General features: G+C 37.2%; 1 protein-coding gene across 5 annotated transcripts in view; it reads right to left on the bottom strand.

Annotated features, from left to right (window-relative positions):
• The window catches only part of PPA2 (inorganic pyrophosphatase 2), a 99,720-nt gene that overhangs the window by 48,746 nt on the left and 23,990 nt on the right, over nt 1-26,984 (bottom strand). For all 5 annotated transcript variants that reach the window (XR_004349895.1, XM_032631828.1, XM_032631829.1 and 2 more), the window contains 4 exons: nt 26,383-26,436; nt 24,815-24,934; nt 17,302-17,388; nt 9,993-10,119 (listed from right to left, as the gene is read on the bottom strand). Coding sequence is in view for 4 of the 5 variants with exons in the window: in XM_032631828.1 (XP_032487719.1) it covers nt 9,993-10,119; nt 17,302-17,388; nt 24,815-24,934; nt 26,383-26,436 (388 nt within the window). In the remaining variant the exon portion in view is untranslated. The remainder of the gene's footprint in view (nt 1-9,992; nt 10,120-17,301; nt 17,389-24,814; nt 24,935-26,382; nt 26,437-26,984) is intronic.

The following is a 26,984-nucleotide window of genomic DNA, read 5'->3' as shown; positions in this document are numbered from 1 at the left end:
GTTTCAATGTGTGTACCACAGTACTAGTGATCCATGGATGGCTGAATCTGAGGATGCCTGCACTGCAGATACGGAGGGCCAACTGTAAAGTTACATGTGGATTTCTGACTGTGCCAGGTTGGTGCCCCTAACCACCGCGTTGTTCAAGGGTCACCTGCGCTACCTTTAAATATGGGGTGGCAGGGGTATGTGTGGGGAGAAGAACATCATCAAATTTGATTAGGTGATTACATCTCCTAACTGAACATATATCAAAATTGTTATCAATTATTCTAGTTCCAAGACTGGATTATCCAACCAGCAAAGAAGAATAGATTAACAGAATGGTTCTCAACTTGGAGGAACCCATCAGGGTCACCCAGGGATATTTATCAAACTATATATACAGTCACATCATTAACTTCCTATCCACATCCCCATATAGAGAACCACCTGTACTTCCATGAAAATGATCCAGAGGGGGAAAAAAAAATGAAAATGCTGTTTTCACTGGCATTATCTCCACCAGACCACAACAGGAAGTAAGGAAAGCATATAATCAGCTGAGGATTTTTGTTTTTATTTTTAGATAAAAAACAGTAACACAAATGTAGTGCCATATCTCCTTGCCCATATTATTTAAAAGAAAAAAAAAGATACTAGAAAATGTGCTCATGTTTGAAATTCTGTCCAAAGAGAGTAAAAACAAAGTAAAAAAGGAGTTTCCAATTCTAAGGGATGCCACCAAAGGAAGTGACATAAATGCACAAAGCTCTCGTTCCAATGCTGTAGATGCTGCTCTCACAGAGCTAAATGTGTGCAAGACCGGCCTCCAAACAAAGTCTGTGGGAAGTGAGAACATACGTTTTTAATGACATTTTATAAACATTCACAAGAAGTAACAGTTCTGTTCCATAATATTTACTGTATCATCACAAATAGAGGTTCCAGCTCAGAGAAATGTTTTAATAGCTACACTTACATGGGATCCCTAAAAGGTTCTCATGTTTCCCACGCTGTTCTGCATATCTATGCTTAATAGCACACAGACTAATGAATAGTATCCTTCATTTTAGTTGCCTTTTCTTTCTCTATTCTCCTTTTCCACAAATTCTACTCTTATCAACATCTATACTAAAAATATATGTTAACATCATGAAAAATGGAAATATACTTCAAAATAAGTTAAAACCAAACAAAGATAGAAGCCTATTTGTATTGTATCAGAAAAACTTCTTGGAAAAGACTTGGTAGATTTCTTTCCCAAAATATAAATATTTTTTACCATTTCACAAGAAATTTTACATGACCAGTAAAATGAAAACCATCCAGGTGCCTTGTAACACAGAAATCCAAATGGTTTTCTAATCTAATTTTAACTAGAACCACATAACCAAGTAGCTAAAAGCTAAGGCTTTGGGTCAGCCAGACTTTCACTGAAGTTTCAGCTCCACCACTTAACAGCTTCCCTAAAGTACCTAAAAATGTGCCAATGTCCCCAAGAAATCTATCTCATGATCTTTAACTTAAACTGCGTTTCATTCAGCACTAACTCTGAAGATAATTTAGGTCTTTCTATTTTAGAAGAAGACAGGCTTTAGCCTGTCTAAATAATGGATTGAAATATTCCTAAAACAACCAAAAGTTAGAGAAGAAAAGCTCTAGGGGTCACTTACTGATTAGAAGATCAATCCCACAACTTTAGAAATGAAGAAAGCTTCAAGAGGTTATGTGAGGGACTTCCCTGGTGGCGCAGTGGTTAAGAATCCGCCTGCCAGTGCAGGGGACACAGGTTCAATCCCTGGTCCGGGAAGATCCCACATGCCGCGGAGCAATTAAGCCCGTGAGCCACAACTACTAAGCCTGCACTCTAGAGCCTGCGAGCCACAACTACTGAGCCCACGAGCCACAACTACTGAAGCCCGCACGCCCTAGAGCCTGTGCTCTGCAACAAGAGAAGCCACCCCAATGAGAAGCCCGTGCGCAGCAACTAGAGACAGCCCGCGTGCAGTAACAAAGACCCAACTCAGCCGAAAATAAATAAATAAATAATAAAAAAATAAATACATTTGTAAAAAAAAAAAAAGAAAAAGCTTATTCGTGTATTGGGAACATGTGCTGGAGGGAAAAAGGAAATTAAAAAAAAAAAAAAAGGAGATTACGTGACTTTCCCAAGGTCAGATAACTAATACATACAAGAGAGGATTTTAGAATTTAGGCCTCCCCTACTCTTCACATCGTAGGAATATGACTGAAGCCTGAAAAAACACTGGAAGAGGTCAAGGTTCAAAAAAGAGGCAAATGGGGCTTCCCTGGTGGCGCGGTGATTGAAAGCTTGCCTGCCAATGCAGGGGACACGGGTTCGAGCCCTGGTCCGGGAGGATCCCACATGATGCGGAGCAACTGGGCCCGTGAGCCACAATTACTGAGCCTGCGCGTCTGGAGCCTGTGCTCCGCAACAACAGAGGCTGCGATAGTGAGAGGCCCACGCACTGTGATGAAGAGTGGCCCGCGCTTGCCACAACTAGAGAAAGCCCTCACACAGAAACGAAGACCCAACACAGCCATAAATAAATAAATTAATTTTTTAAAATAAAGAGGCAAATGATTCCCAGTAATTTAATTCTATTCTTAATAATAGTACATTTTACTTGATTTGTCCCCGTTCCTCAACTGCCTCCTCCCACATCCCATCCCTACCCACCCACGCCTATTAAGCCATACCTATTAATGAAATCAAAGGAATGAAGATCAAAAGAGCCATCTTTTACTGGGACTTCTAATCATAATTATCCCACTGACACCTCAACTATTGAAGAGCAAGTGGTCAGCGCTCCCAGAAAGCAAGATAGTCCAAGGCCACAAATACTTTTCCGAGCATCAATGCGATGCAGTGGCTCCCACGGCCTTTAGGGAAGTCACTGACCAATGCCCACCCCCAACCACCAGTGCCCTCAGGTTCCCAATCTGAAACAAAAAAGGGAACACTAGCACATCTTGCTTGAACTTAGGTAAACATTCAACAGATATTCCAAAAGAAGCACTCAGCATAGTTCCTCGACATACAGTAATTGTTCCAGAAATTTTACAGCTTTTAGGACGACAATGGTGACATGCCGGCCCCTTTCTGTGCCAAAGAATACACGCAAAGGAAAGCAAAGAGAACACCATTCTTTCCGGTTACAAAGGTTAATGTGAATATTTTCCCTTAAGATTAATATGCTGTGCCCTATTTTTTCCCTAAATGATAAGGTTAACTTGTGTTTTAGGAAGTAAGGAAATTAAATACCTTATTAATTTGGCTTATTTTTAAAATAATAATTGCAGGGGCACTAGAATTGTTTATTTAGCACATGAAAATTTAAGTCAAATAGATTTGGTTTCCATGTGTTTGTTCCTGCCTTGAAAGAAAATAAAAGAAACTACATAGTTTTATTTGACTTTCAAATTTCTTTAAATGTAAGTTGAAATTCTACAAATATGAAATACATATAAATTCTGATAATTTCAGGACAAGTGCAATGCTGGCCTTTGAAAAAGTCCCAACTGCCTCATTTAAAATAATTCCCTTATTACTCATGTAATTTATTCATCCCAGAATGTATCTACATCAATATAATTGTTCTAATTTTCAATTTTTGAAAACTTTAACATCACTGCACAGGCAATATTTATTACAGGACATCAGACAATAGTTTTCATTTATTTAATACCAATCAAAAGAAATCTTTATTGCTCTGCAAGTTGACACAGCTTCTAGGCTTAAATTACCTCATGACATTACTTCTCCTGACATAAGGGCCTTAGGCATCATTGGTGGTCCTGAAGAGGCTCAAACATCTGTTTGGTGAGTATCTGAAGCTCGATATTATAGAAGGTGGTTAGTTTAACCAAGAGAGAAATTACATATGCCCTAGCATTTCCATCTTCTTAAAAAGCTCTGAACTTGGTTATTTCAGAACCAAGCACTATTATCCCTAACAGCCAAGGCATTCTCTAGGAACAATTTAGGTGCCCTGGGAGTCTTATTAACTCTTTCAGGTCATTAAGGTACCATTAAGAGCATTAGGGGCTGGAACCTAATTACAGTACATTAAATGGTCTTAGTGCTCACCAAGTGATAATGAGCCAGCCAAAGTGACCAATTTTCTATCAGGGTGTATGAGGAATTTGTTTTCAAATGCTGTTTAGAAATTTTTTAGATTTTCAAAGTTGCTACTCAACTTTCAGAAGGCAAAACTTGAATATTTAAATAACAATGTTAAAATTACAGAAATATAGCCAGCAACCACAGTTTCCTTCCAACTGAAATGTATTCTCTGATGCAATGGCTAGTTTTAGTTCAGTCAAGTCAAAGTTTAAAAAACTATAAACATTAAAACAGGATATTACAGTCTACCAAAGTCTGTACATGTTCATTAGGATCAAAGAAGTTATTTCCTAACAAATAAAACAACCACAGGGCTTCCCTGGTGGCACAGTGGTTAAGAGTCCAACCGCCAATGCAGGGGACACTGGTTCGAGCCCTGGTGCAGGAAGATCCCACATGCCGCGGAGCAACTAAGCCCATGCACCACAACTAGTGAGCCTGCGCTCTAGAGCCCGCGAGCCACAACTACTGAGCCCGTGTACCCTACAGCCCGCGTACCACAACTGCTGAGCCCGCGTGCCTAGAGCCTGTGCTCTGCAACAAGAGAAGCCACCGCAATGAGAAGCTCGCTCACAACAAGGAAGAGTAGCCCCCGCTCAGGCAACTAGAGAAAGCCTGCACACAGCAACAAAGACCCAACACAACCAAAAATAAATAAATAAATATTAAAATATTGGTATCACACTTCAAGCATGATACATCTAGAACTACATGTATAAAAATTAAAGAGTAATAAAAATTGCTTAAAAAAACCCCAAAACCCCAGAACTTCCTTACAGAAATACAAATGTGTCTGAATACACCAAAAAATATATAGATAGATAGATAAAACATACTGTCTATAAATTAAAACACACTTTTTTGTTTTCAGAAAAGAAGAAACAGGTACTGACCATGTCAAAGACAGCTCCTTTTTCTTAAGGTAGTAGAAATTAATAGGAGGGACTTATTTTTTAAATGTCTAAATAACAATTATATATAGGAAATAATAAAAAAATTTCTCTATAAATTTCTGTATTACACACATCCTCAGAAAACTACAGAATTTTAAAGAATGTCCAGATAGTTACCCTTCCCTACATGTTTTTAATTCTTCTTCCCATTGAATAAAAATGTCAAGTATAGATGACAAATGTTTAAACTGTTAAAAAATCACTCCGTTGTGATAGAAATTTCAACTGATATACAGTCATTTATATTTAAAGTTACTGCATCCGATATTTTAAAGTTATTTAAGGAGAAGTTGACCACCAAAACAAACCATTTCTGACATGTATGGACTCTGACACGTATGAAATCAATCTCCCATGCATTTTCTGTAAAAATTTTTGGAAAATGTACACCAGCCAACAATGAAAAAGGAAAGTAAAGTAGAGGGCATCAAAGAATCTAAGAAAGAATAGAACTAATAACCCAGAAAGGCAATGAACTAATAACCCAGAAAGGCAACGAAAAGAAACCCCATGATAATAGCTATGCAGCAGGCTCAAGGGTACAGCCTGTCTAAAACCAGTCATTCGATAAACAGTATGATAAATGAAGTGAATGACAGTCACATAAATACTGTAAATGTTATTTATTAGTTTTCAACTTTCAGATTCAAGAGACAAAACATGAAAAACAGTTATGGTTAAAGAACAGAACCTATGCATTACAAATGTTTACACTGTAGAACTCATAGTGTAGCTGAGGGAAGCTGGGTTGTAAGGGGCAGAGAAGGAAAGAAGTACAGAAACCTGAATGCCCTGGTTTTACACTGGGCAGCCACGAGTTACCGTTCAAAATTAATGAAGCAATAAATACAGCTCAAAGTGTAATACCTAGAGTTATTAAGATAACAGAAGAAGAAATATGATAACAAAATTGAGAGATGTATAAGATGGTAAATTCCTAATCTTTGAAAGCAGCAACTTAAGTTAACAGGGAAAAGAAAGAGAGATGTGAGCACACTGATTACAGAACAGAAGCAACCACTTGAGAACTAAAAACATATGGGGAAGAAGATATGAGAAATAAGTCTAGGGGGGTGGGGATGAAAAAGTAGGAAGGAGAACATTACTTTTCATTTTATATACGCTTTTTATACTTCTGAGTTTTTATTTCCAAATATATGACTATTTTTTATAATTAAAAAAATGCCATCCAAAGTCTTCTGTTTGTGATTTCAGAAGGTACACGTGGGAGGGACACAATAAAATGTTTAAAAGTTGCTTGGTTTCAGATTAAATACTGTTGATTAATTTTTAAAGATTTATAGTAGATAGAGAATAGCACCAAACTTTTCATAGAAACTAATTTTGTAAAAATTCCTTCACAAATTTAGGAAGCTTTCAACCCCTGTGATTAGTGAGCATCTTTCAGTTCTCATCCCCTCCAATTCCCCCCTTTACAGGTGCTAATGAAAACACAAACAACACACCAGGCTAAGTAGTGAAGAAAAAAAGTAAGGTTAGGAATGATTTCTGTCCATTAATATTTGCTTGAGCAGCAGGACAACAGAAACTCTGTCTTTTGTCTGAAATCGTTGCAGAGGAGAGCTGGATGATGTTAGAGAGATATGGTAAATATAAACCAAATTTCAGTTTCAATGAAAAATAAAAGCTGCTACATAGGGTTACCTAGTATTCCATGATTTAGGATTAAAAAAAAAAATTTATACTGCAGACTCTTCACCCTTTCAATTTGCGCCTACATCTATTCTTTTTCTTGGGTCTCTATCGAATAAAAGAGGAGAGAAGAAACATGGAATATGTGGAGTATGTACAGTAACGTGGAGGTAAAAGAAATGAGAAGTCACAAAAGAAAACACTTATAACTCTTAAAACTACAGAACTTATCTTACAAAATCTAGATATATAAGAGTACTTAAGTATTGGAACTACTCAGTGTAAATAATATGCAAATATCCTTAAATAATCCATTTTCCCCTGTATACTTTATTCATTCTGGAAATAAACACAAAGCACAATGTCAGCTACCATTTCAGAGCAAAATATGTCAATAGTTACTCATCTAGTCTTTTAAGATTTAAAAAAGTTATTATAAAGAAGCACTGCTGTATTTCTTAAGATGAAGATAATGTATGTGTTCCCTTTTAGTGTAATGGAAAAAAAAGTACTTTTTGCCTTTCAAAACAATAATTTTAATTATTCTAGTCTGATAATTTCATCTCAACCAAAATAAGCTTCAATATTTCTGCATGTCACGGTTTCAGTATTTCTGCATGTCTCTCTGTATAAGCATACACAGCAAGAATTTAGAAGAGGATGCCCAAAGTGCAAGCCGTCTCCATTTGGGGTATAAACAGAAAAAAAGTGAAAATACAGTTATATTTTTTCATTCTAACCCTTAGGAAACTGTAGCAGTAAGGTACTTTATACTGTGTAATCTGGTTTCAATACTGCTAGTTACAAATACTGTAAATTACACAAATATGAATTGTGCAGTATAGCATGGTAGATGGGACAATGGACTTTCTCATCAGACTGAAATGAGTTCAAATCATGGTTCCACTATTTACTAAATGTGCAAACTTAGACAAGTTATTTATTTATTTATTTTAAAATTTATTTATTTTTGGCTGCGTTGGGTCTTCGTTGCTGCACAGGCTTTCTCTGGTTGCAGTGAGCGGGGGCTACTCTTCTTCGCAGTGCGCGGGCTTCTCATGGTGGTGGCTTCTCTTCTTGCGGAGCACAGGCTCTGGGCGCGCGGGCTTCAGTAGTCGTGGCTCGTGGGCTCTAGAGCGCAGGCTCAGTTAGTTGTGGCGCACGGGCTTAGCTGCTCCGCGGCACATGGGATCTTCCCGGACCAGGGATTGAACCCGTGTCCCCTGCACTGGCAGGTGGATTCTTAACCACTGTGCCACCAGGGAAGTCCCTAGGCAATTTATTTAAATCCTTTGAGATTCTTCTAAATTAAGACTAATAATATGTACTAGGACAGGCACCAGTGTTTGACATATGTTAGGGAATTTGAGGTGTTAAATCACATCTCCAACAGTACTGAGCTAAAGACTAGTTTCCTTAGACTCTCAGCCTCTCCAGTTTAAAGGGACATCCCTCAGTAGAGTTTCGTGACTTTAGTGTGCCACGTCACAAATGAATTAGTTGAACAGTTTGCTTTTGCTGGCTGTTGCATCATTATATTATCAGTTCTCATCTGAGGAGCAGCTTATGTATTAAAAATCTTTTAAATTGGGTATTGATTTACTCTTGTTACATATGTATACATATATACATGCATACATATATATGTGAGAAATACAATAATAAAGAAATCCAGTGCAAAATAATGAAATAGATAAGAAAAACATATGGTTTATGGGCTTGAGTCTCATATTTTAATTGTAGTTGTCATGTTTTAGTTTTGACCTTGAGGTTATATGTACTTCACCCGATCAGACCCCTCCCTTTCTCAATTACAAGCAAGAATGGCATAAAATCTCTCTTGTTGTTCCATGCGCAAGAAGTTTTTTGTTTTTTTTAAGAAAACACTTCCTTTATTAGATGCAGCTATGCTTACATGTTGGTGCATTTCAAAAAGCAATGTTGATCAGTGGCAATGCTTACGTTAAATTGAGCATGCACAATTATAATGGCAAAAAATCCCTAAGAACAGCTTTTACACATCCCTCTTGCTAGTGCAGCTCTGTGTAAAACCAGAAAGTCTGCAAAGTGTGCTTTCTGCATCAGGAGTTTCCCTCTCTGTACTTCTCCTTCCTGCTCCATGGTGAAGAAAAGGTTTTAAATGCACATAAATTAAGACAGTTTAAAATGTAAGTGTTAATGAGTTTCAGTCAACTGAGAAATGGTATATTTTCAAATTGAGATAAGAATTGAGGTCTAGAAAAGACCAGGATCCCAAATAAGGATGAAACTGAAAGGAAAAAGGTTAGAAAACTAGGGGAAAAAAATTGGTCAGAGAATAATAATAGTGGCCATATACCCAACACTTCATATGACAGCCAGATGCTTTAAGTAAATCATCTCTTATACTGCCAACAAGCTCACAAGTAGGAATAATTACCTACATTATTAGATGAGCAAACTGAAATTCAGAAAGGTTAAATGATCTATCCAAAGTCACTCAAGTAGAAAGTAGCACAGCCAGAACGCAAACTGAAGTCTGTCCGACACCAAAGAAAGTTAACTTTTTATCATACCAAACTTCTGGAACTTAAATTTCTGGGACATCAAAATTTTGTTAGAGGGCCGTTATCTTTCCCTTCACCTGTACAAGACAGAACAAAAACTAGGTATAAAACCAGCTTATGGGGCTTCCCTGGTGGTGCAGTGGTTGAGAGTCTGCCTGCCGATGCAGGGGACACGGGTTCGTGCCCCGGTCTGGGAGGATCCCACGTGCCGCGGAGCAGCTGGGCCCGTGAGCCATGGCCACTGAACCTGCACATCCAGAGCCTGTGCTCCGCAACGGGAGAGGCCACAACAGTGAGAGGCCCGCGTAACGCAAAGACAGCTTATGTCTTTGATGAACACTCCCCTTTTTGTTTTTTTATTTTTCCTGTTACTCAAATGAATGAAAGAGAGACTTAAGAAAGAAAAGAATGAAGGGCGGGAGGGAAGGAGGTGAGGGGGAAGGGAACCCATAGATTGTACTTTCTTAATCTGAAGTATCGTCCGTCTGTCTGCACTCCTTTTCGTTCTCTTGCTCCTCCCAGCAGTACGACATAACTCAGACACAATCATATTGAATTGCCCTTTATAGTCCATGGAGAGAGAATTAGAAAACAAAACGTGTAAGTTTAACTCCCAAAATATACACTGTGTTCTACATGAGCCTCTTTTAAATTCTAAGAATTCCAATGACACACTGATTTACTTCTGTTTCTGGAAAGTTACAGACTTACCATGAAACTTCGAGGCTTCAGGATCATTCACATTGATAGCAATTAATTTCCAATCTGTTTCACCCTGATCAATAAGAGCCAAAATTCCAAGGATCTTCACATGAACAACATCTCCACGAGAAAGAACCTTTAAAGAGAAAAGAAATTCAGCATTTGCCAGGCTTTGGAGAAATTTACTCATATATCATAAAAATCTATATGAAAGATTAAAAGCACTATAGACTGAAACTTAATAATTAAAATTATTGTAAACACAGTCCTAAAGCCTTTTATGATATCCTTCTTACAAAAGATGTCTTGATCCCTTTCTGGAAAATGAAATTATTTATAGATCTTAAAATTTAATGTACTAGGCCTAGAAAACTCATACTAATAAGCAGAAAATAAAGTCATGTATATCATGTTATAATATAAATCTGGCTTCTGCTGCTTGGGGGTAAAAAGACATGAGAATCCTTTGAAACTTGGGGGTAAAAAGACATGAGAATCCTTTGAAACTGCTTTATAGTACCTTTTTTGCAAACAATATTTATCAGTTACTAGTGAAAAGTAAATTTTTATCATATCTGAATACAGCCTTAAGATAATGAATGACAATGAAAGAATTATTAAAATGTTAAAGACAGAGACAAAGCAGGTTTCATAAAATGCTTTAAAAAGATTTTAAGTGAAACCAAGAAACAGCACGATGTTGAAGCAGATGTTCCTTGTACTAAAGAAAGTTATTTCAGTGGTTCCCTCAAGTTGCCAATGCCAAGCTTATATGCGTGCATTCTTTCTATAGCCTTTTATTTTTAAAGGTTTAGTCGGCTATAGAATTTCACTGTAAGCTGAAATCTGAACACATGCTTCAGAATAATTCCTTCATGATTCAAAATTCAGCTTTACATCTGGAAATCAAGGTATGCAAAGGAAAGTCACTGTTGTGTCTTGAAATTATTTGAGAGAAAAGAACAGATCTTAAACCATAAAGTCAAATAAATCCTTTCAGAACATTTGCAAAATGAATCTGAAATCTTAATATAAATCTGCATGAAAGTGCAATTAGTTTATCCAACAGATTAATGTGACTGTATAAACTAAACTGAAATACCACTTTTAGGAGAATATGCACAATTATATTAGCCAGACTCTCACATGTCTGGGCTCTATTTAGTGCCCAGCACCATATTAGACACTATGTATACAGAAAGAAAGCATCCCATTTCTTAAAGGTTTACAATCTTGTTGGGGAGACTTACACACCTCATGCCAGGAGGTCCTTTATAAAACAAAAATGTTCAAAGTTATCACATAATCATCAATGAAAGGTGGTTCCATTGGTTAACTCAGTGATGAACTGCATCCCTGCTTCTCAGCCAGAGGCAATTTTGCCCTCTAGAGGACATGTGGCAATGCTGGGGACATTTTGGGTTGTCACAACTGGGGGGGGGGTATTATTAGCATATTAGCGGGGAAGAGGCCAGGGATGCTGCACAGGACAGTCTCCTATTACAGTATCATCCACCCAAAATGTCAATAGTGCCAAAGCTGAGGAGCCTGCAGCAGACTTTGGTGACAGGGGTGTCTATCAGAATTACTGGGAATCATATATAGTTTTTAAAGGCACCTTCTAAATTGTTTTATTTTTATTCACAAGAATTAACTTACTTTGAAATTTCATACAACATAAGAGCAGATTTGAGACTTTTATGGTTACAAGGGCAAGCAGGAAGCATGTCTGGGAATTACCAAGTTTCATCAGAATGATAAATGCCCTCTGATCTCATAAGCAACAGAAAGGGATTAGACAAACCACTGCCTTGCAATAACACTTTAAAAACTGGAAAGGAAATTCTCTCAATCAAACCAAAAACTCAGGATAAGATGCTTAAAAACAAATGGTAAAATTCTTCTGAATACCCCACAATTCAATTCAGTCTAAAGCAATTCAACAAATTTTGCAGAACACATAATGTTAGATACCAAATGAATAACACTTCTCAAAGAACTTAACTTAAAAATTTCTGTATCTGTGATTCTAAGTCTATTAACAACTTCCAGGACTCTGCTCCTTTTCCTTTGCTCATTTACATATGTGGTGTTAAAAGAGGCTTTCTTCTATGATGTTCCTTATAGATGATTTAAGGACTAGCCAGGCATAGCCCGAAGCAAGATAAAGGAGCTGTAGTCCCAACAAAGGCCTATTGTTTAGATGGCAATTAAGTACTTACTTCATGTTTACTAAATATTTTTTCAGGCCTCATTAACTAAAAGAATAAATTGCTTTGGATATAAGATAAATCCTATTGCCTCAGTTCCATTATAAAACCCTCAGTCTACCCTGTGAGGAAATTAATGTACACAGAAGATTCTGTTACTAATTCCTTGGGAATCATACAGTTGACCATGTTTCAAAAATGAGTCGACACTATGAAACAAGAATGTAGGTATGCCTCAAAGATTTCAGGCAGAATCAGACTAGGGTTATTACAGACTTTTCTAGCTATTATAAAAATACTTCAAAAGACAGGATTTTTAAGTCACAAATATATGGGGTCAAATTCTTCCTCCACCATTCCTAGAGGTGACTGAGGGCAACTACTTCACACAATATTTTAGGACTTGGTTTCTCCACAGTAAAATGGAGATCACATGACTTACTCCTTGATGTAAAGATAAAGAGCAAAGGAAACAACAGATGCATGAACTAGAACACAAGAGGTCTTCCACAGATATTAGTATTTTTTCTCTCTGGGCTCTACCTGTACTTATCTGCTCACACTTGTCAACTGCTAACTCCTGGGAACCTGGAATGGGCAGAATGTAATAGTGGTCTACAACAAAACTTCTGTGCTGATTTAGAATTTGAAGAATGAGGGGTAAAACTTCAACCGGACCCAATCAATATAAAACTATGGAAAGTAAAACTGCGTAAAGCCTGTTATCCTGTGTATTAGGTTTTTACTGTAGTGTAACAAGTTATTATAAATCAAAAGGCTTACAATAGTGTATATTATCTCACAGTTTCCATGGGTCAGGAGTTTAGGCACAACACAGCTAGATCCTCTGCTCATGGCCTGACAAGGCCAAAATCAAGGTGTTGGCCAGGCTAGGCTCTGATCTGAAGGTTCTAAGAAAGAACCCATTTAAATGCAATTCTTTGCAATTGTAGGACTGAGGTTCCCCCTAAATTTGCTGGCTGTCAACCAGGGACTGCTCTCTGCATACAAAAGTATGCTTTCAAGATTAATGATGTATACCTTGTTACAAATCACTTACATTTAAAACCTTTAATTTTATTCTACATATTTAGTGACTTTGATACGTTTATTTAAAAGCCTGTATATCAAGTTTTCTTAGATTTCCTTGTTTTGTCAATAATGACTTAGTGTTACTAAGTCAAATCAGTTTATCAGATACCGAGATTTTCATGATTTCCAGTTACCAGTCTCATTAATTACGTGCTCACTGACAAATTTTTACATCAGTGAAAATAAGATACTTTCATTTAATCTTTTTGCTTACGTTTAATATCTGGCACAAGGATTTAAATTAACTTAATAATCTGCACTTAATATAAACTGAGTGGCCCCAAGGATTATACCTTCAGAGTAAGAGTTTTCTAAGGAACCTTCCTACATTGTTGGTGGGAATGTTCGTTGATGCAGCTACTACAGAAAACAGTACACAGGTTCCTCAAAAAGCTAAAAATAGAGTTGCCATATGATCCAGCAATCCCACTCCTGGGCATACACCCAGACGAAACTGTAATTTCCAAAAGATACATGCACCCTTATGTTCATGGCAGCACTATTTACAATAGCCAAGACATGGAAGCAACCAAAATGTCTACTGACAGATGAATGGATAAAGAAGATGTGGCACATATATACAATGGAATATTACTCAGCCATAAAAAAAGAACAAAATAATGCCATTTGCAACAACATGGATGGACTTAGAGATTATCATACTAAATGAAGTAAGTCAGAAAGAGAAAGACAAATACCATATGATCTGTTATATGTGGGATCTAAAACATGACACAAACGAACTTACCTACGAAACAGAAACAGACTCACAGACACAGAGAACATACTTGTGGTTGCCAAGGAGTAGGGGTGGTAGGGAGGGATGGATAGGGATTTGGGGATTAGCAGATGTAAGCTATTATATATAGAATGGATAAACAACAAGGTCCTACTGCATAGCATTGGGAACTATATTCAATATATGTGATAAACCATAATGGAAAAGAATATGAAAAAGAATGTATATATATGTATAGCTGAATCACTTTGCTGTACAGCAGAAATTAACACAAAATATTGTAAATCAACTATACTTCAATAAAATAAAAAGAATTAGGGTTTTCTACTATATAACCTTTCCATCGATGCAATGTTATTTAATTTAGTGACTCTTCTTATCATAAAATAAGACACAGGAAACTGACCCAATGTATATAGCATAGCATCTGGAACAAAGGAGGTACTCATTGAAATATTTATATTCTTCCTTCTAATCTATTCATTTTATACACACTTCACTACCCCCTCTGGAGAAAAAAGGCCAAAAAATAAATTTGTAAACGATAGCTTAAATTTGAAATAAAGCGAACAATCTGGCCATATTTCTGCTGGAGAGATAAAGGAATTATAGAGTAACACAAGCATGAACTCTAGCCCCTATTTGTCCTTATCTGGGTGTAAACTAGAAATCTAAGTTGGATGGGAAGCTCCCCTGCAGGAAAGGAGTAAGAGACAGAGGGAAGGAAAAGAATCCGGGGGAGGGGTGGGGGAAGGGCGGGGTGGTGGAAGAGAATAAAAGTACAAGGAAGAAAAAAAGAAGGAAGTAGAAGAATAGGAGGAGAAAAAGCAAAAAGAGAAGGAATAGAAAGTCAAAGAAGAGGATGAAGAGGAGGAAAGGAGGAGGAATAAGAAAGGAGAATGAGGAAGAAGACGAGAAAGAAAAGAGAAGAGTAACAGAAGAACACAGTAAATAAACAAAGTGACAAAGAATCAGAGGACACTATTCACTGAATAACATTCTGGAAGCCTAAAAGTGCTAATATGAGTTTCCAGAGAAAACCGATTTAACCTCAGCTAGAAGAATATGACTCAAGTAATTATTGCATTTGGAACGTCTTACATTAAGCATACGCCCTGTGCCAGGCACTGAGTTACACACTGTAACGGTGAGTCCCATCCTCACAGAGCTCACTGCCATCTCGGAGGAGACAATTAGACCAAAAACACAGCACTATTGGTACTGAGGAAGCACAGATCAGAGAGCAAGTATGTTAGTGTACAGAGGGCAAAGGGAGACTTCTGAGAGGAAGTGATATTACAGCTGAGATCCGAAGGATGAGCAGGGGGAGGTAAGGTGAAAAGAAGGGGAAAGTCAAATAAAGTGAAGGAAGAGAATATTCCATTCTACATAAAGGGAACAGCTTGTGTGAAGGCCTGTACATGAGTGACGGCAGATACATTATAGGAATTGGAAGTTCGGTACAGCTGCAGACGAACAGTGGCAGGAGAGGAAGTCAGAAAAGGAGGGGACAGGGACTCAAAAAGAGTAGAGCTGGAAAAGAATCTGGAATCGGGAGGGAAAATAAGACTCGGCAAGGAAACTGGTCAGTAGTAGGAATAATTCAAGTGCAATATAATTGAGGACTAGACAAAGCTGGCTGCAGTGATAATGGAAAGAAAGAGATTTAAAGGCCATTTAGAACAATAGAATCAGTATTTCATGACTAACAGGATAAAGAGAAGCAAAGGACGATCAAGGATGTCCTGTCAGTTTCTGGCTCAAGAACCTGGAGGTCAGGAGGGAAGGAGGAGAGACGTCCTTCATGTGGACAGGAGGAAACAATGAATTCAGTTTCGGACACAATGAGTTTGAGGCGCCTGGGAGACACTCAAGTGTAGGTGTAGTAGTTGAGAACGTAGGTCTGAGCTGGACATTAATTTGAGAGCAAAACCATGAATGCTTGGGACTGGATCACCAAGGGAGTCGCGACACGAAGTGAAGAAGAGGTGAACCAGGGCACAACCCTCAAGGGAAGCAATACTCAAGGAGCAGGCAGAAGAAAGGAGCTTGCAAAAGAAACCCAGGAGGAATGAGAACTAGAGGATATCCAAGATATTATGATATAATCAAAGCCAAGCAAAGAGACTGTTTGAAGAAGGAAGATGAGGTTAAAGGTATAAAATACTAAGGTAAATTCAAGTTAGACAAAACCTGTGAAACAGGCCAGTTGGATTTGGCTAAAAGAAAGCTACCAGTAACCTTAGTAAGAGCAGTTTCACTGAAATGATGGGGGGACGGAAACAATTTTGAAATAGGTTGAAGATTAAGTGGGAAGGAGGAGATAGAGGTCAGTGTTGACTCTTTTTACAAGTCTTCCTATGAAAAGGAAAAAGAGAGGAGGCATATGGGAGGAAGCCAATAAAGAAAGAGAAATTGTAAATACAGGACAGAGAAGAGCTAAGAAAATAGTGTCACTCAAGAGGCAAGAAGGGACATGATCTAGAGCACAGGGGGAAGCCCTGGTCTCAGAGTAACAGAAGGAAGGGAAGAAGGAGTGTCTGCAGGCACAGGTGTCTGGTACTCTAACGGGGAAAGTTAGGGGGTTCCTACATGCTGGTTTCTATGAGCTCTACAAAATTAAAGACAACATGTTCTGCTGGGAGTGAGAACAAAGTACAAGGAGTTTAATGTCTGCAGAGAACAATAAGTATTGGCAATAAATGCAGTAGAAAATAGGAGAAAGGAAGAATGTGAGCAAAGACACACAGTATTCTATGGGTAGCAGTAACCTATGAAAGCTCAGGTTTTGTTTGTCCCCAGTGGGACCCTGCACCCTGGAAACAGGCACACAAAAAAAAGAGTACCAGCTGGCTTTCATCAGTGTTGAACTTCCTGTCTGGATAATGGGCAAGGACGATGAAGACAGGACTCAGCAAACTTATTCTGTAGAAGGTCAGATAGCAAATATTCAGACATCGCAGACTGTACGGTCTCTGCTACACTCCTCAACTGCTGCTGTGGTGCAAAAGCAGCCGTAGACCATATGTAAATGAACGGCTGGAGCTGTGTCATTTATAAAAACAGGTGGCGAGCTGCATTTGACCGGCCACCAGCTGTAGTTTACCAACCCCTAGTTTAAGAGAAGGAAGTAAAGATACAAAAAGAACTGATATCAGAGGGATGAACAGGCTAGAACTTTGAAGAGTTGAAGAATCGGTGCCTTCCAAAGAGAACTGAAGTTTTACGGCATGAATAAAGTTGAACATATGTTAGAATAACAGTCTATGCAACAAACCTTTGAGCCTATTTCACAAACATCAATAGGATCATTATCTCCACAGCAGTCTGTGCTCTTATCTTTTCGACGGGGATCTTCCCAAGTCTAAAAAACAGAAGGGCGGGGGTGGAATATGGGTTAATACTCTCTACAACGTACCTTAATCTTTCCACATGTCCATGAAGTTTTACAGATAGCCATAATCTGAGGGGAAAATTCTCAGAAATTAAACAGGCTCAATGCCAACATGCCAGTACATCCCTAAGCATCATAATAATTAAAACAGATTCATACTATTTCCTCCCTTCTGTCTTTCATTTGTCTGTATAATCACATCTGAAAGTGGGTGGTATTTACAAATACACTCTTCCTCCAAGTTTAGTCAGTGTCTAAAATCATGCTCACTTTTATTTAGAGCTTCAGTTCAGATGTTCCCGTTGTCTGTGCCCTTGTTTCCACTAACTGTCTGGACTGCTGCTTCCACTACTCACTGCTTCCTTTGACATGGAACAGCATTGGGTCTGGCTTTCCAGGTTTGAAAATAAACTTCCTATACTCTAAGTAACTTCTACTAGAACAAACCCAGTTTTCCCTTCATAAACCAAAGAACAAGTATCTACGAAAGAAAAACCCATTTTTGTCCCACTTCATTCCATTTTAAACATCCTCGACCTTTGTCATCAAATCTCGAAAATTTGACAAAACCATGAAAAGGTGTCAACTCTTTAGTTTACTGAAAAGATTATACCCTGTTGGCTATAAACTATATACATTGAGTATTTTTATAAATGAACAGCATAACGGAAATTTGTTATCAAGCTTCAATATCCCTTAGGCACTATCCTTCCCCAAAAGCTCCATAATTAGCTGATTCTAAATGAAACTGTAGAAGTTCCCCGAAATTATTTCTCTCAGATTTATAAGATGTGCAGAGACTGTGTCATCTCAAGAATGTTACCTAGAATTTCAGATTATCCAAGATTGGCTCCTCTAATTTTATATAGATAATTTAAAATGAACCCTATTTACAGCTAAACCCTAGATAAACTCTAGTATTTCCCTTCTGATCATAATTATAGCATATTCAGGAATAAACTGACCCATCCTTACCAGAAAGCAAAATCAGTAAACCACGACTAACATTTCACTACCCCCAATACTAGCACTACTAATAAAATATAAGGATAATAAAAATAACTGTTAACCTTACATATTGGTTATAGGTGAGAGATACCTTCCCAGTGATATACACACACATATACATACATGTATCCCATGAAGAATGTACCACTATTAACCCCATTGTACAGATAAGTAAACTGCAGCACAGAGTTTAAACTTGCCAAGCTCAGATTCTAAATGGTGGCAATGAGATTAGAACACATGCTATTAAAAATTATGTTATGATGCCCAGATTTTGATAACAAATATTTGGTAATTGAATGGCAATTACTTTCAGATATAACCTTATTCATGTTTCTCTTCTTTTAAGTTCTCTTACTCTCAGAATCTCCTAAGTATATTTTCCTACGGTTGACCTTACTGCTTCTTGTTTTCTATTACCAGGCATCCATTCATTGAGTTAATATTTATTGATTACCTACTCTTGACCAGGAGTTAGGAACAGAAACCAACAGGACAGTCAACACCCTGAAGAACACCATGCTGATAAATGGTGTAGCATTTGTCACAAATGCTACAAAATTAATCTTAATGTGCTGGAGAAGCCAAGATGGAAGTGAAGTATAAGTGGAATTAGAAAACCCAGAGGCAGAATCAGAAAATATCTGAGAGGTTCTTCCTTCCTAATGCAGGAATCCTTTCTTGAACCTTCCTTAACCTCACTTCCACTCTCAGAAGGGAACAAATGTGATAAGCTAGAAGTCACTCCGGCCTGAAGGAAGATACCTAGATTCTAGTCCTACTTTAGCCACAAACTACCTTGGCCAAAACATCCAGACCTCAGTTTCCTCACCTATAAAAAGAATGGCTTAAATAAGACAATTGCTAGATACATCCCAGCCCTGAATTCTATGGTTGTTAGTGGTCATTCATAATCTACATAAATACTACCAGTGAACAGGAAGCTCACAAATTCATGAGATAACTTAGTCCATTTTGGTCGGATTTAATATTTACAAAAGTCCTTTCTGGTACTGACACAAAAACTGTCTTCATATAAATGGTATTCCATTTGGTTTTTGTGAGTGTTTCTGTTTGTTGATTGGTTCATTGGTCTACATTCCCTTCAGAAACTCCACTTTCAACATTACTTATCAATTTAGTTCCTTCTCTTGAGAAAATAAGTACATACAGGCAAAATTCTTAAGCTATAACAATGCTGTCAGTTTTAGGGCGAGTGAGTGGTTCATGATTTCCCTCACCAGAAAAAAAGACTATACGAGTTCTTTCTATCTCTACTCCTGCCTTTAACACTCCATACCTTCAGGGCTCAGTTTTTTACTACAAAAAGAGAGTCATACTAAATGACTTCTAACTTAACTTGAAAATACAGTATAATTTCAAACAATCACTAGGAGAGGAAATCTTGACAAATTTAAAACTTTATGCCCTCGAGTGTAGCTTTAAGTATCTAACTAGGCAGAGAAACAACTAGAAAAGCACAGTCAGGCTAGAAAAGAAATACCCAGAAGAGGAAATTCCAAATCTTAATATTTGCTTCACAAAAGTGACAAAAGATTAGATCCAGAATTTAGAAATAACTTCTACAGTTAAATAAGAAAAAGAGCAATGCAATACAAAATGGGTCAAAGACAGGAACAGGTAATTCAAAGAGGAAACGTGAATGACTTACAAATATATGAAAAGATACCCAGTCTGATCAGAGAAATACAAATTAAAACCAAAATGAGATGCGATTTCAAAAACTTAAAAATCTGATAATGCTAAATACTGGTAATGATGTAAGAAACCTGGAACCCTACTACTACTGGTAGGAGTATATATTATTACAACTTCTTTTGTAAACAATTTGTGAATACCTAGTAAAGTAAATAGGTATGTAACTCAGAACTTAGCAATCTGACTCATAGGCATATACTTAGTAGTATATACGTATATATGTTAAGTATATAGAAAAATTTTAGCAGGGACCCACGAAAAGCTTTAAAAAGAGTTGAAAAACCTATCAAGAGGAATACAAATAATGCTAAACTCATATAAAGGATGGCTATAAAGCTATGAAAAAAAATCAGAATACATAGATTATTGATCTAGCCTAAAACAAACCTTACTCACCCTCATGAAGGTTTTGAGATCATTACCTTACAATCTTATAAATATTAACCAATACATCTGTAATCACCATGATCTTGTACTTCAGTCTCTTCAAAAAAATCACTGAATGGTACAGAGCTGGGTATACAGATGCTTCTTGAGAACTACTTCCTGATCAATCAGAATTCCTATCATCAAGTCAAAGGAAGTAAGATCTACTCAACCGCTACCTGAAGTTCACCAGCTTCAATGTGGAGCAAAAGCTATTTACTATTAGCCGCTGATATCAATCAGTGGCAACAGTGTCATCATCGAGATAATACTATTGAACACTCACTACGGGGCTAAACTTGCTTTGATCATCTCATTCAATATCCACAATAACCTTGTGGGGTAGGTGGCAGGATGATACAGATAAACAAATAGGCCTAGAGACATTTAGTCACTGGTCCCAGGTTATAAACCTAAGAAGCGGTACTAAATGAAACTTGGGGTCACTGAACCAAATTTATAATGAAGTTCAAAGTAATAAATACAATGAGATTACATTAAGACTGAAGAAATCTTGAAGTTAGTGATTCTAGTCCTTTAACATTATTCAGACAGGTCCTCTAAATATTTACATAGAAAGTTATTACACTTGAATAATATGTGGGAGATATGCACAATCAGGGGGAAGACAAAGATGATTCTTGCCCAGTCCAAACTCAAACTCTGAGGACGGCATTATTGCTGTTGCAAGGGAAGTTATTAGGGTTAAACAGTCTAGGCAGATGAAGGTCTGAAATGAGGGCACACAGATGGATTACAAGCTAAATGGAGAGGCTGCTACTTAAACAGTATTCTGCTGCTTAAATGTTCTTCCAAGCGTGGTTGGCTTGGTAACCGCTGTGGACAAACTTCCTGCTGTTACAAGACAAATCGTAAGAGAACAGCAAAATCCAATTACCCACACATGCCTACGAAGCAAATGCAACATACACCGTGCATTCATGGATTCATTCATCCCCAAGTATTTACTGATCACCTACTTGGTGCCAGACACTAAGCTGGGCAGTTGGAAGACATCAGTGAACAAAACAGACAGAATCCCTGCCCTTATGGAGACTGCATTCTAGCTAAAAGATATTAAAAATAAACATAATAAATAACTAAATTATGTAGCATGTCAGAAGCTGGTAGGTGTAATGGAAAAGGGAAAAAAAAACAAGTATGGAAGGAGGAATGGGAGTACATGGGTTAAAGCTGTAAAGGATGTTCTGGGCAGACACCGTGAAGGAGGTAACTGACCAGCAAACATTTAAGAAGGCAGGACGTGTGACCACTAGGAGAGAGTGTCCCGGGCTGGAGGACACAGTAAGTGTGATGGCCTGAGGCAGGAGTGTGCCTGGAGCGTAGAGCAGTTGTGAGAAGGCCAGTGTGGAGGTGAGAGAGCAGGAAGACAAGCTAGACACGAGACCAAAAACATAAATGGAACCGGGGCCTAGCTTGCATTTTAACAGGCTCACTCTGTCTTAACATCAACCTGAACCAAAGAGATACTGGGTACGGTACCTTGCCCATCAACAACTGGCCTAATTTCAACTTTTTATGAACATGAATCTATGTAGCTATTTTTGTTTGGTGTTTCACCTCTACGCAGTCTATAGTACATTCTTCTGCTGAAGACTCAAACACACACACACACACACGCTACAATGTCAGTTTGGGTGTAAAAAGACAGTAAAGATCTCTGGTTGAAAACAGCAGAGAGAATACAGGTCGATTTCCTCTTCCTCACTTCCATTCCAGCCACACTGGCCTCCTTTCTGTTACTCAGGCACTAGAAGCCTCCTTCTACCTCGGGACCTTTATACTTGTTTCTTGATGAATTCCCCTAGACGGCCCTGGATGGCCCTCACTTCCTCAGGTCTTTACTAAGATAACCACCTTCCCATTTTCTTCAGGTCTCCCCCCAGATAATACCACCTCACTGAGGCCTTCTCCCTGTGTAAACCGCAACAATCCCAACACACCCCAGCCCCATTCCCTGATTTAGTTTTCTCTAACACGCTTACCACTATCTGATGTACTGTACATTTTTACTTTTTTTTTTTGTCTGTCTCTCTGCCCAGAATACAAGTCCCAGAAGAATTTTTGTCCCTTTTATCACTGCTTTACCTCTAGTACTTAGAACATGGCCTGGCAAACGTTAGATACTCAAAAAATGTGTATAGAATGAATAAGCAGCTCTGTGAAGGAAGGGCTGGTGTGGAAACGCCAAGGGACACTCGAAACACTGAAGAAGCTGCTGTGGTGGGATGGAAGTGAGGAAAGACAAAGGCTGCAAAACGAGGCTGGAGAAGCAGGGCCACATCATGAAGGGTTGGGGAGCCATGTTAGGAACTTTTTTATTTTATCCTTTTAGCAACAGGAGACCATTAAAAGGTTCTCTCATGGGCAAAACGGTATTTTGGATACTAGGTGGAGTATGAAATTTCGGTAGGCAGTGGTGAAGGCAGGGGGCAGAGCCAGTTGCAGTCGAGCTCTGCTCTAATGTAAGAACCACTGCACCTAACAGACCAATATAACAGCAGCAAGAGCATCTTGCACATTCAAACACATGCAGAGGAGTACAAAAGTTTGTCAGGACTTTAAATAGATAAACTACAAAAGATGAGTTAGTAGCATCTATTATGCCCCACTGTAACCACTGGTTTAGTTGATGATCACCCCACCCCCAAAAGTCTATATAAAGACCATATAATAATAAAAGTACCAACAGTAATAATGGGATCACTATCTATTAGGCGCTATTCTAACATAAACGCGCAATAACTCATTTAACCTCAACAGGACCATGTGCAGTAGGTACTTTATCATCTCTATTTTACATATAAAGAGGGTGCGGTACCGAAAGACAAAGGAACTTGCCCAAGGTCACATTACTAGGAAGTGGCAAGCTGGCTCCAAAATCAACATTCTTAGTCACTGATTATGCTACCTTGACCTTATACATATCTCTCATTTATCTTTGTTTCCCCAACACCTAATACACAGCCTAGCACATAAATCCTTAATAAATGTTTAATGAAATAAACAAATACATACTTTTTATGGCTCTGTTTTTGTCTTTCTCTAATTCAACGGCTTCTTTGGCCTTCCCCTCATCTGTCTTCTCGTACAGACCTATGCCCCAAGCTTAGCAAAAATATTCTTGCTCTTTCACTGCTAGGTCAAACAGGGTCTCTACTTAGGCACCTGGGGAGTCAGAAAACCTGCCTTCTTGGTTTCAACAGACATCCTCATTCTTAGCACACCATGTTAGAAATGCCTGTTTTAACCAAGAATGTATCTACTTGGGTGGTCTAACTGCATCAAAGACAGCCTGACTCTTCAGAAAACATTTTTCTTTTTTCTTTTCCTGTGAATGTTTATTCTACGTGGGCAGCTGTTTTTCTGAGTTGGATAAAGCAAGACCTCCTTTTCTCAGATAATTTCCAAAAAGCATCTTGGAATTTCATGCAAAATATTAAAATTAATAAATAAAATTTAAATAATCAAAATTAAATATTCAGATAGACAGATGCCCTAATGGCTTTTATAAACATAAAGGCAGATGCTTCTCTATGTCCCCAAACCTAGACTTCTGAATCTGCATATTCTGAGTTTTACTCACTAAATTATCTGGAAGGAGTTACCACTTCCCAGGAGTGAGGAAACATGAGAAGAAAACAAAAAGGGAGAAGAAAGGAAGAAAAGCAAATAGTGTTACTCTCTAATAGGAATGCTGCTTTACCATTACTTAGTCATTGTTTCCACTGCTTCCCACTTAAAAATTATAAATTCATAATAGTATATAATTAAGTTGCTTTATTCAATTCACAATGAGTTCTGAAAGAGGTAACAATTTAAAAGGTTCATCTGTTAAAATTTAAAAAACAAAATTCATGCTGTCATATATGAATGTATATAAAAGCATAACTTGTCATATCCAAAGAAATGACTGCAGATAAAGGAGATAAAACATTTTTCACGACTCTTAATAGCCAAGCCCAGAAAAAGAAAGAACATTCAAAATGCCAAATGTGATTGTTCTATATACCTAACTCTAAGAACTTGAGTACAGACATATATATACTTTGAAAAAAAAATTTACTGATACAACAAAACTCCACATTAAAAAAATTTATATTCACAAATCTTTCATACCGACATGTCCTCAGAACCAATTTAAATTCAAGTATTTCACAGGATTTACAAGGCAATTTTTTCAGAAGACAGAGAAGTTTTACCATTATAACAAAAATGTTACCTGAGGGAGGGCACCGTAATTCCATATATAACCCTTGTGAGGAAAGATATTTGCCACATAGCGAAGCTTGCCATCCTTTACATCTTGTTTAATGGGATTCAATGGCTCCTCCGTGGCAATCTAAGCAGGTCATGGAAAAAAGAGGGGTGGGGAATAAGAAACGATTAATTCTATATTCAAATAGTATTTTTTAAATCTGCCATTATCAGACTAAGTATTCATAATCCAACTTACTGATCAAAGACACTTTAAAATAAATTAAGCCAGTTCTTGTTTCTAATTTACTGTTCTGTATTAAAAAAAACTGTCTGGAAAAGAAACATCAGACTATATTTTTAGGCACTCTATTACTTATGAACTCATTATTTCTAACACAAATAAGAAAGCTTATTGAAACGGCAAGAGGATAAGGATTAATCAACTTCCTCTTTGTTACTAACCTCGGACTTTCTACCATCAATCTTATAATAAAGTTAACTTAAAGATTTTCACCAAGTGACTTCATTTCAAAGTTACCTTTCAATCAAACATATCCAAATTGCCATGCAAAAAGAAAAAAAAAAACTATCCTATAAAGTAAATAAAAAATAACTGAAGCCATGTTTGAATGAATAAACACTGCTTAAATTAGGCAGAATCTCACAGAATCTTGATCCTATACCCAAGTGAGGTAGAGAGTAGCCAGAATAATAAAACACTGTATTTAAAGCAAGAACAAAAGAAGAATCTAATATCTTTACTTTTTCCTATTAAAATATTAACAACAACAAAAAAATACACCAGGACTTGGTGAAGTTACTGACAATCCTCCAAATATAAAATCTCAGAAATATATACTGACATAACAATCCTTAAACACTTGAAATAATACTTGCCATCATACCCAAAGTTGTAGGAGAAGGCTTAAATAACTAAACAAACTAAGTACCATAAATTAAATTTCATTCGGAACTATAAGGGATCTTACCTAACTGAAGATGAAATCATAAAATTCTGAAAAGCAAAAGGGAAGTTCTTGATAGGTTCATGTCTCATGGAAAAACTTAAAAAAAAAAAAAAAAAAAAGCTAACCAGGGGAACAGCAGATGCTCTTAGAAAGTGCTCAGAAACCAAGTTGGCCAGCAAAATGCTTTCATTCCTAGTAGACTAAAATAAAATCTAAAGGAAAATTAAGTCCTTAGAAACCAAAATTATCATCAGCCCCAAATAATACGTTTCAGTTGTGTCTATAAACAAAATACATCTCAGAATCTATTTAAGAAAATCTTGAAAATATTTGTCATTTTCAAAGACAGAGGAGTCAAGGAAAATTAAATAAATACGTGTATAACAAACTAGGGAGGCAAAAATGGAAAACATTTTCTTTAAAGTGTAAATTCAGCTTTGAATAATATTTTCCTTTTTGAAATTAGATTCAAAATAAGTTCACAAGAATGTTTTCCATTGCTTTAATTATAAAGAAGTTTGTCAACCATCCCAATTTCAAAATATTATGGCAAACAACTTGAAACCAAGTTTTTATATCATTATTATCATTTCCATTTGATATTAATAGGATATATCCATACCTCCATTTTAGCATTTGTCCACCGAGGTACTTCTACAACCATATTAAACAAATTCTGCAATTTAAAAAAACAACAAAGAAAAGAAATTTAAAAGTTTGCCTTCCTTTATCTTTTCACTTATCTCCTGCATGAGAATGCTTTAGTCTTTTTCCCACAAAAAATGTCAAGCGTCTGCATCATATGTCTGCCTATGCCTCAAATTCCTTCTAAAAAATTATCGAAGTTGTTTAAAACACAACAGAATTTAAACCTGATCGTGTCACTTGCCCACTACTGTACAGTGTTAGGAGTTGCTACATTTCTGGAAATACCTTTGCAGGGTAGTGAAAGAACCAGAATGAAGCCAGGAAACTTGTTTCAATTTTTATTTTCCAGCTAAAATAGGAGTGAGAGCTGAATGTGTCACTTTTCCAGTCTACAAAGTAAGTGTGATAACCTCCTTCCTCACCCCACACAAGGTTGTTGTGAAGATGAATTACATATTTTAAATGAAAATACAGACAATTATGAAGTATTTTTAAAATTATAAAACAATATTTAAATCCAAGTTATTATGATATAATATAAAATTAAGGCTATTGGTATAGGTAGTTATAAAGCTT

The sequence above is a fragment of the Phocoena sinus genome, chromosome 5 (genome assembly GCF_008692025.1).
Source record: "Phocoena sinus isolate mPhoSin1 chromosome 5, mPhoSin1.pri, whole genome shotgun sequence".
Classification (NCBI taxonomy): Eukaryota; Metazoa; Chordata; class Mammalia; order Artiodactyla; family Phocoenidae; genus Phocoena; species Phocoena sinus.
The sequence above is the reverse complement of the archived record's forward strand: the minus strand, read 5'-3'. Positions and strand labels throughout refer to the sequence as shown.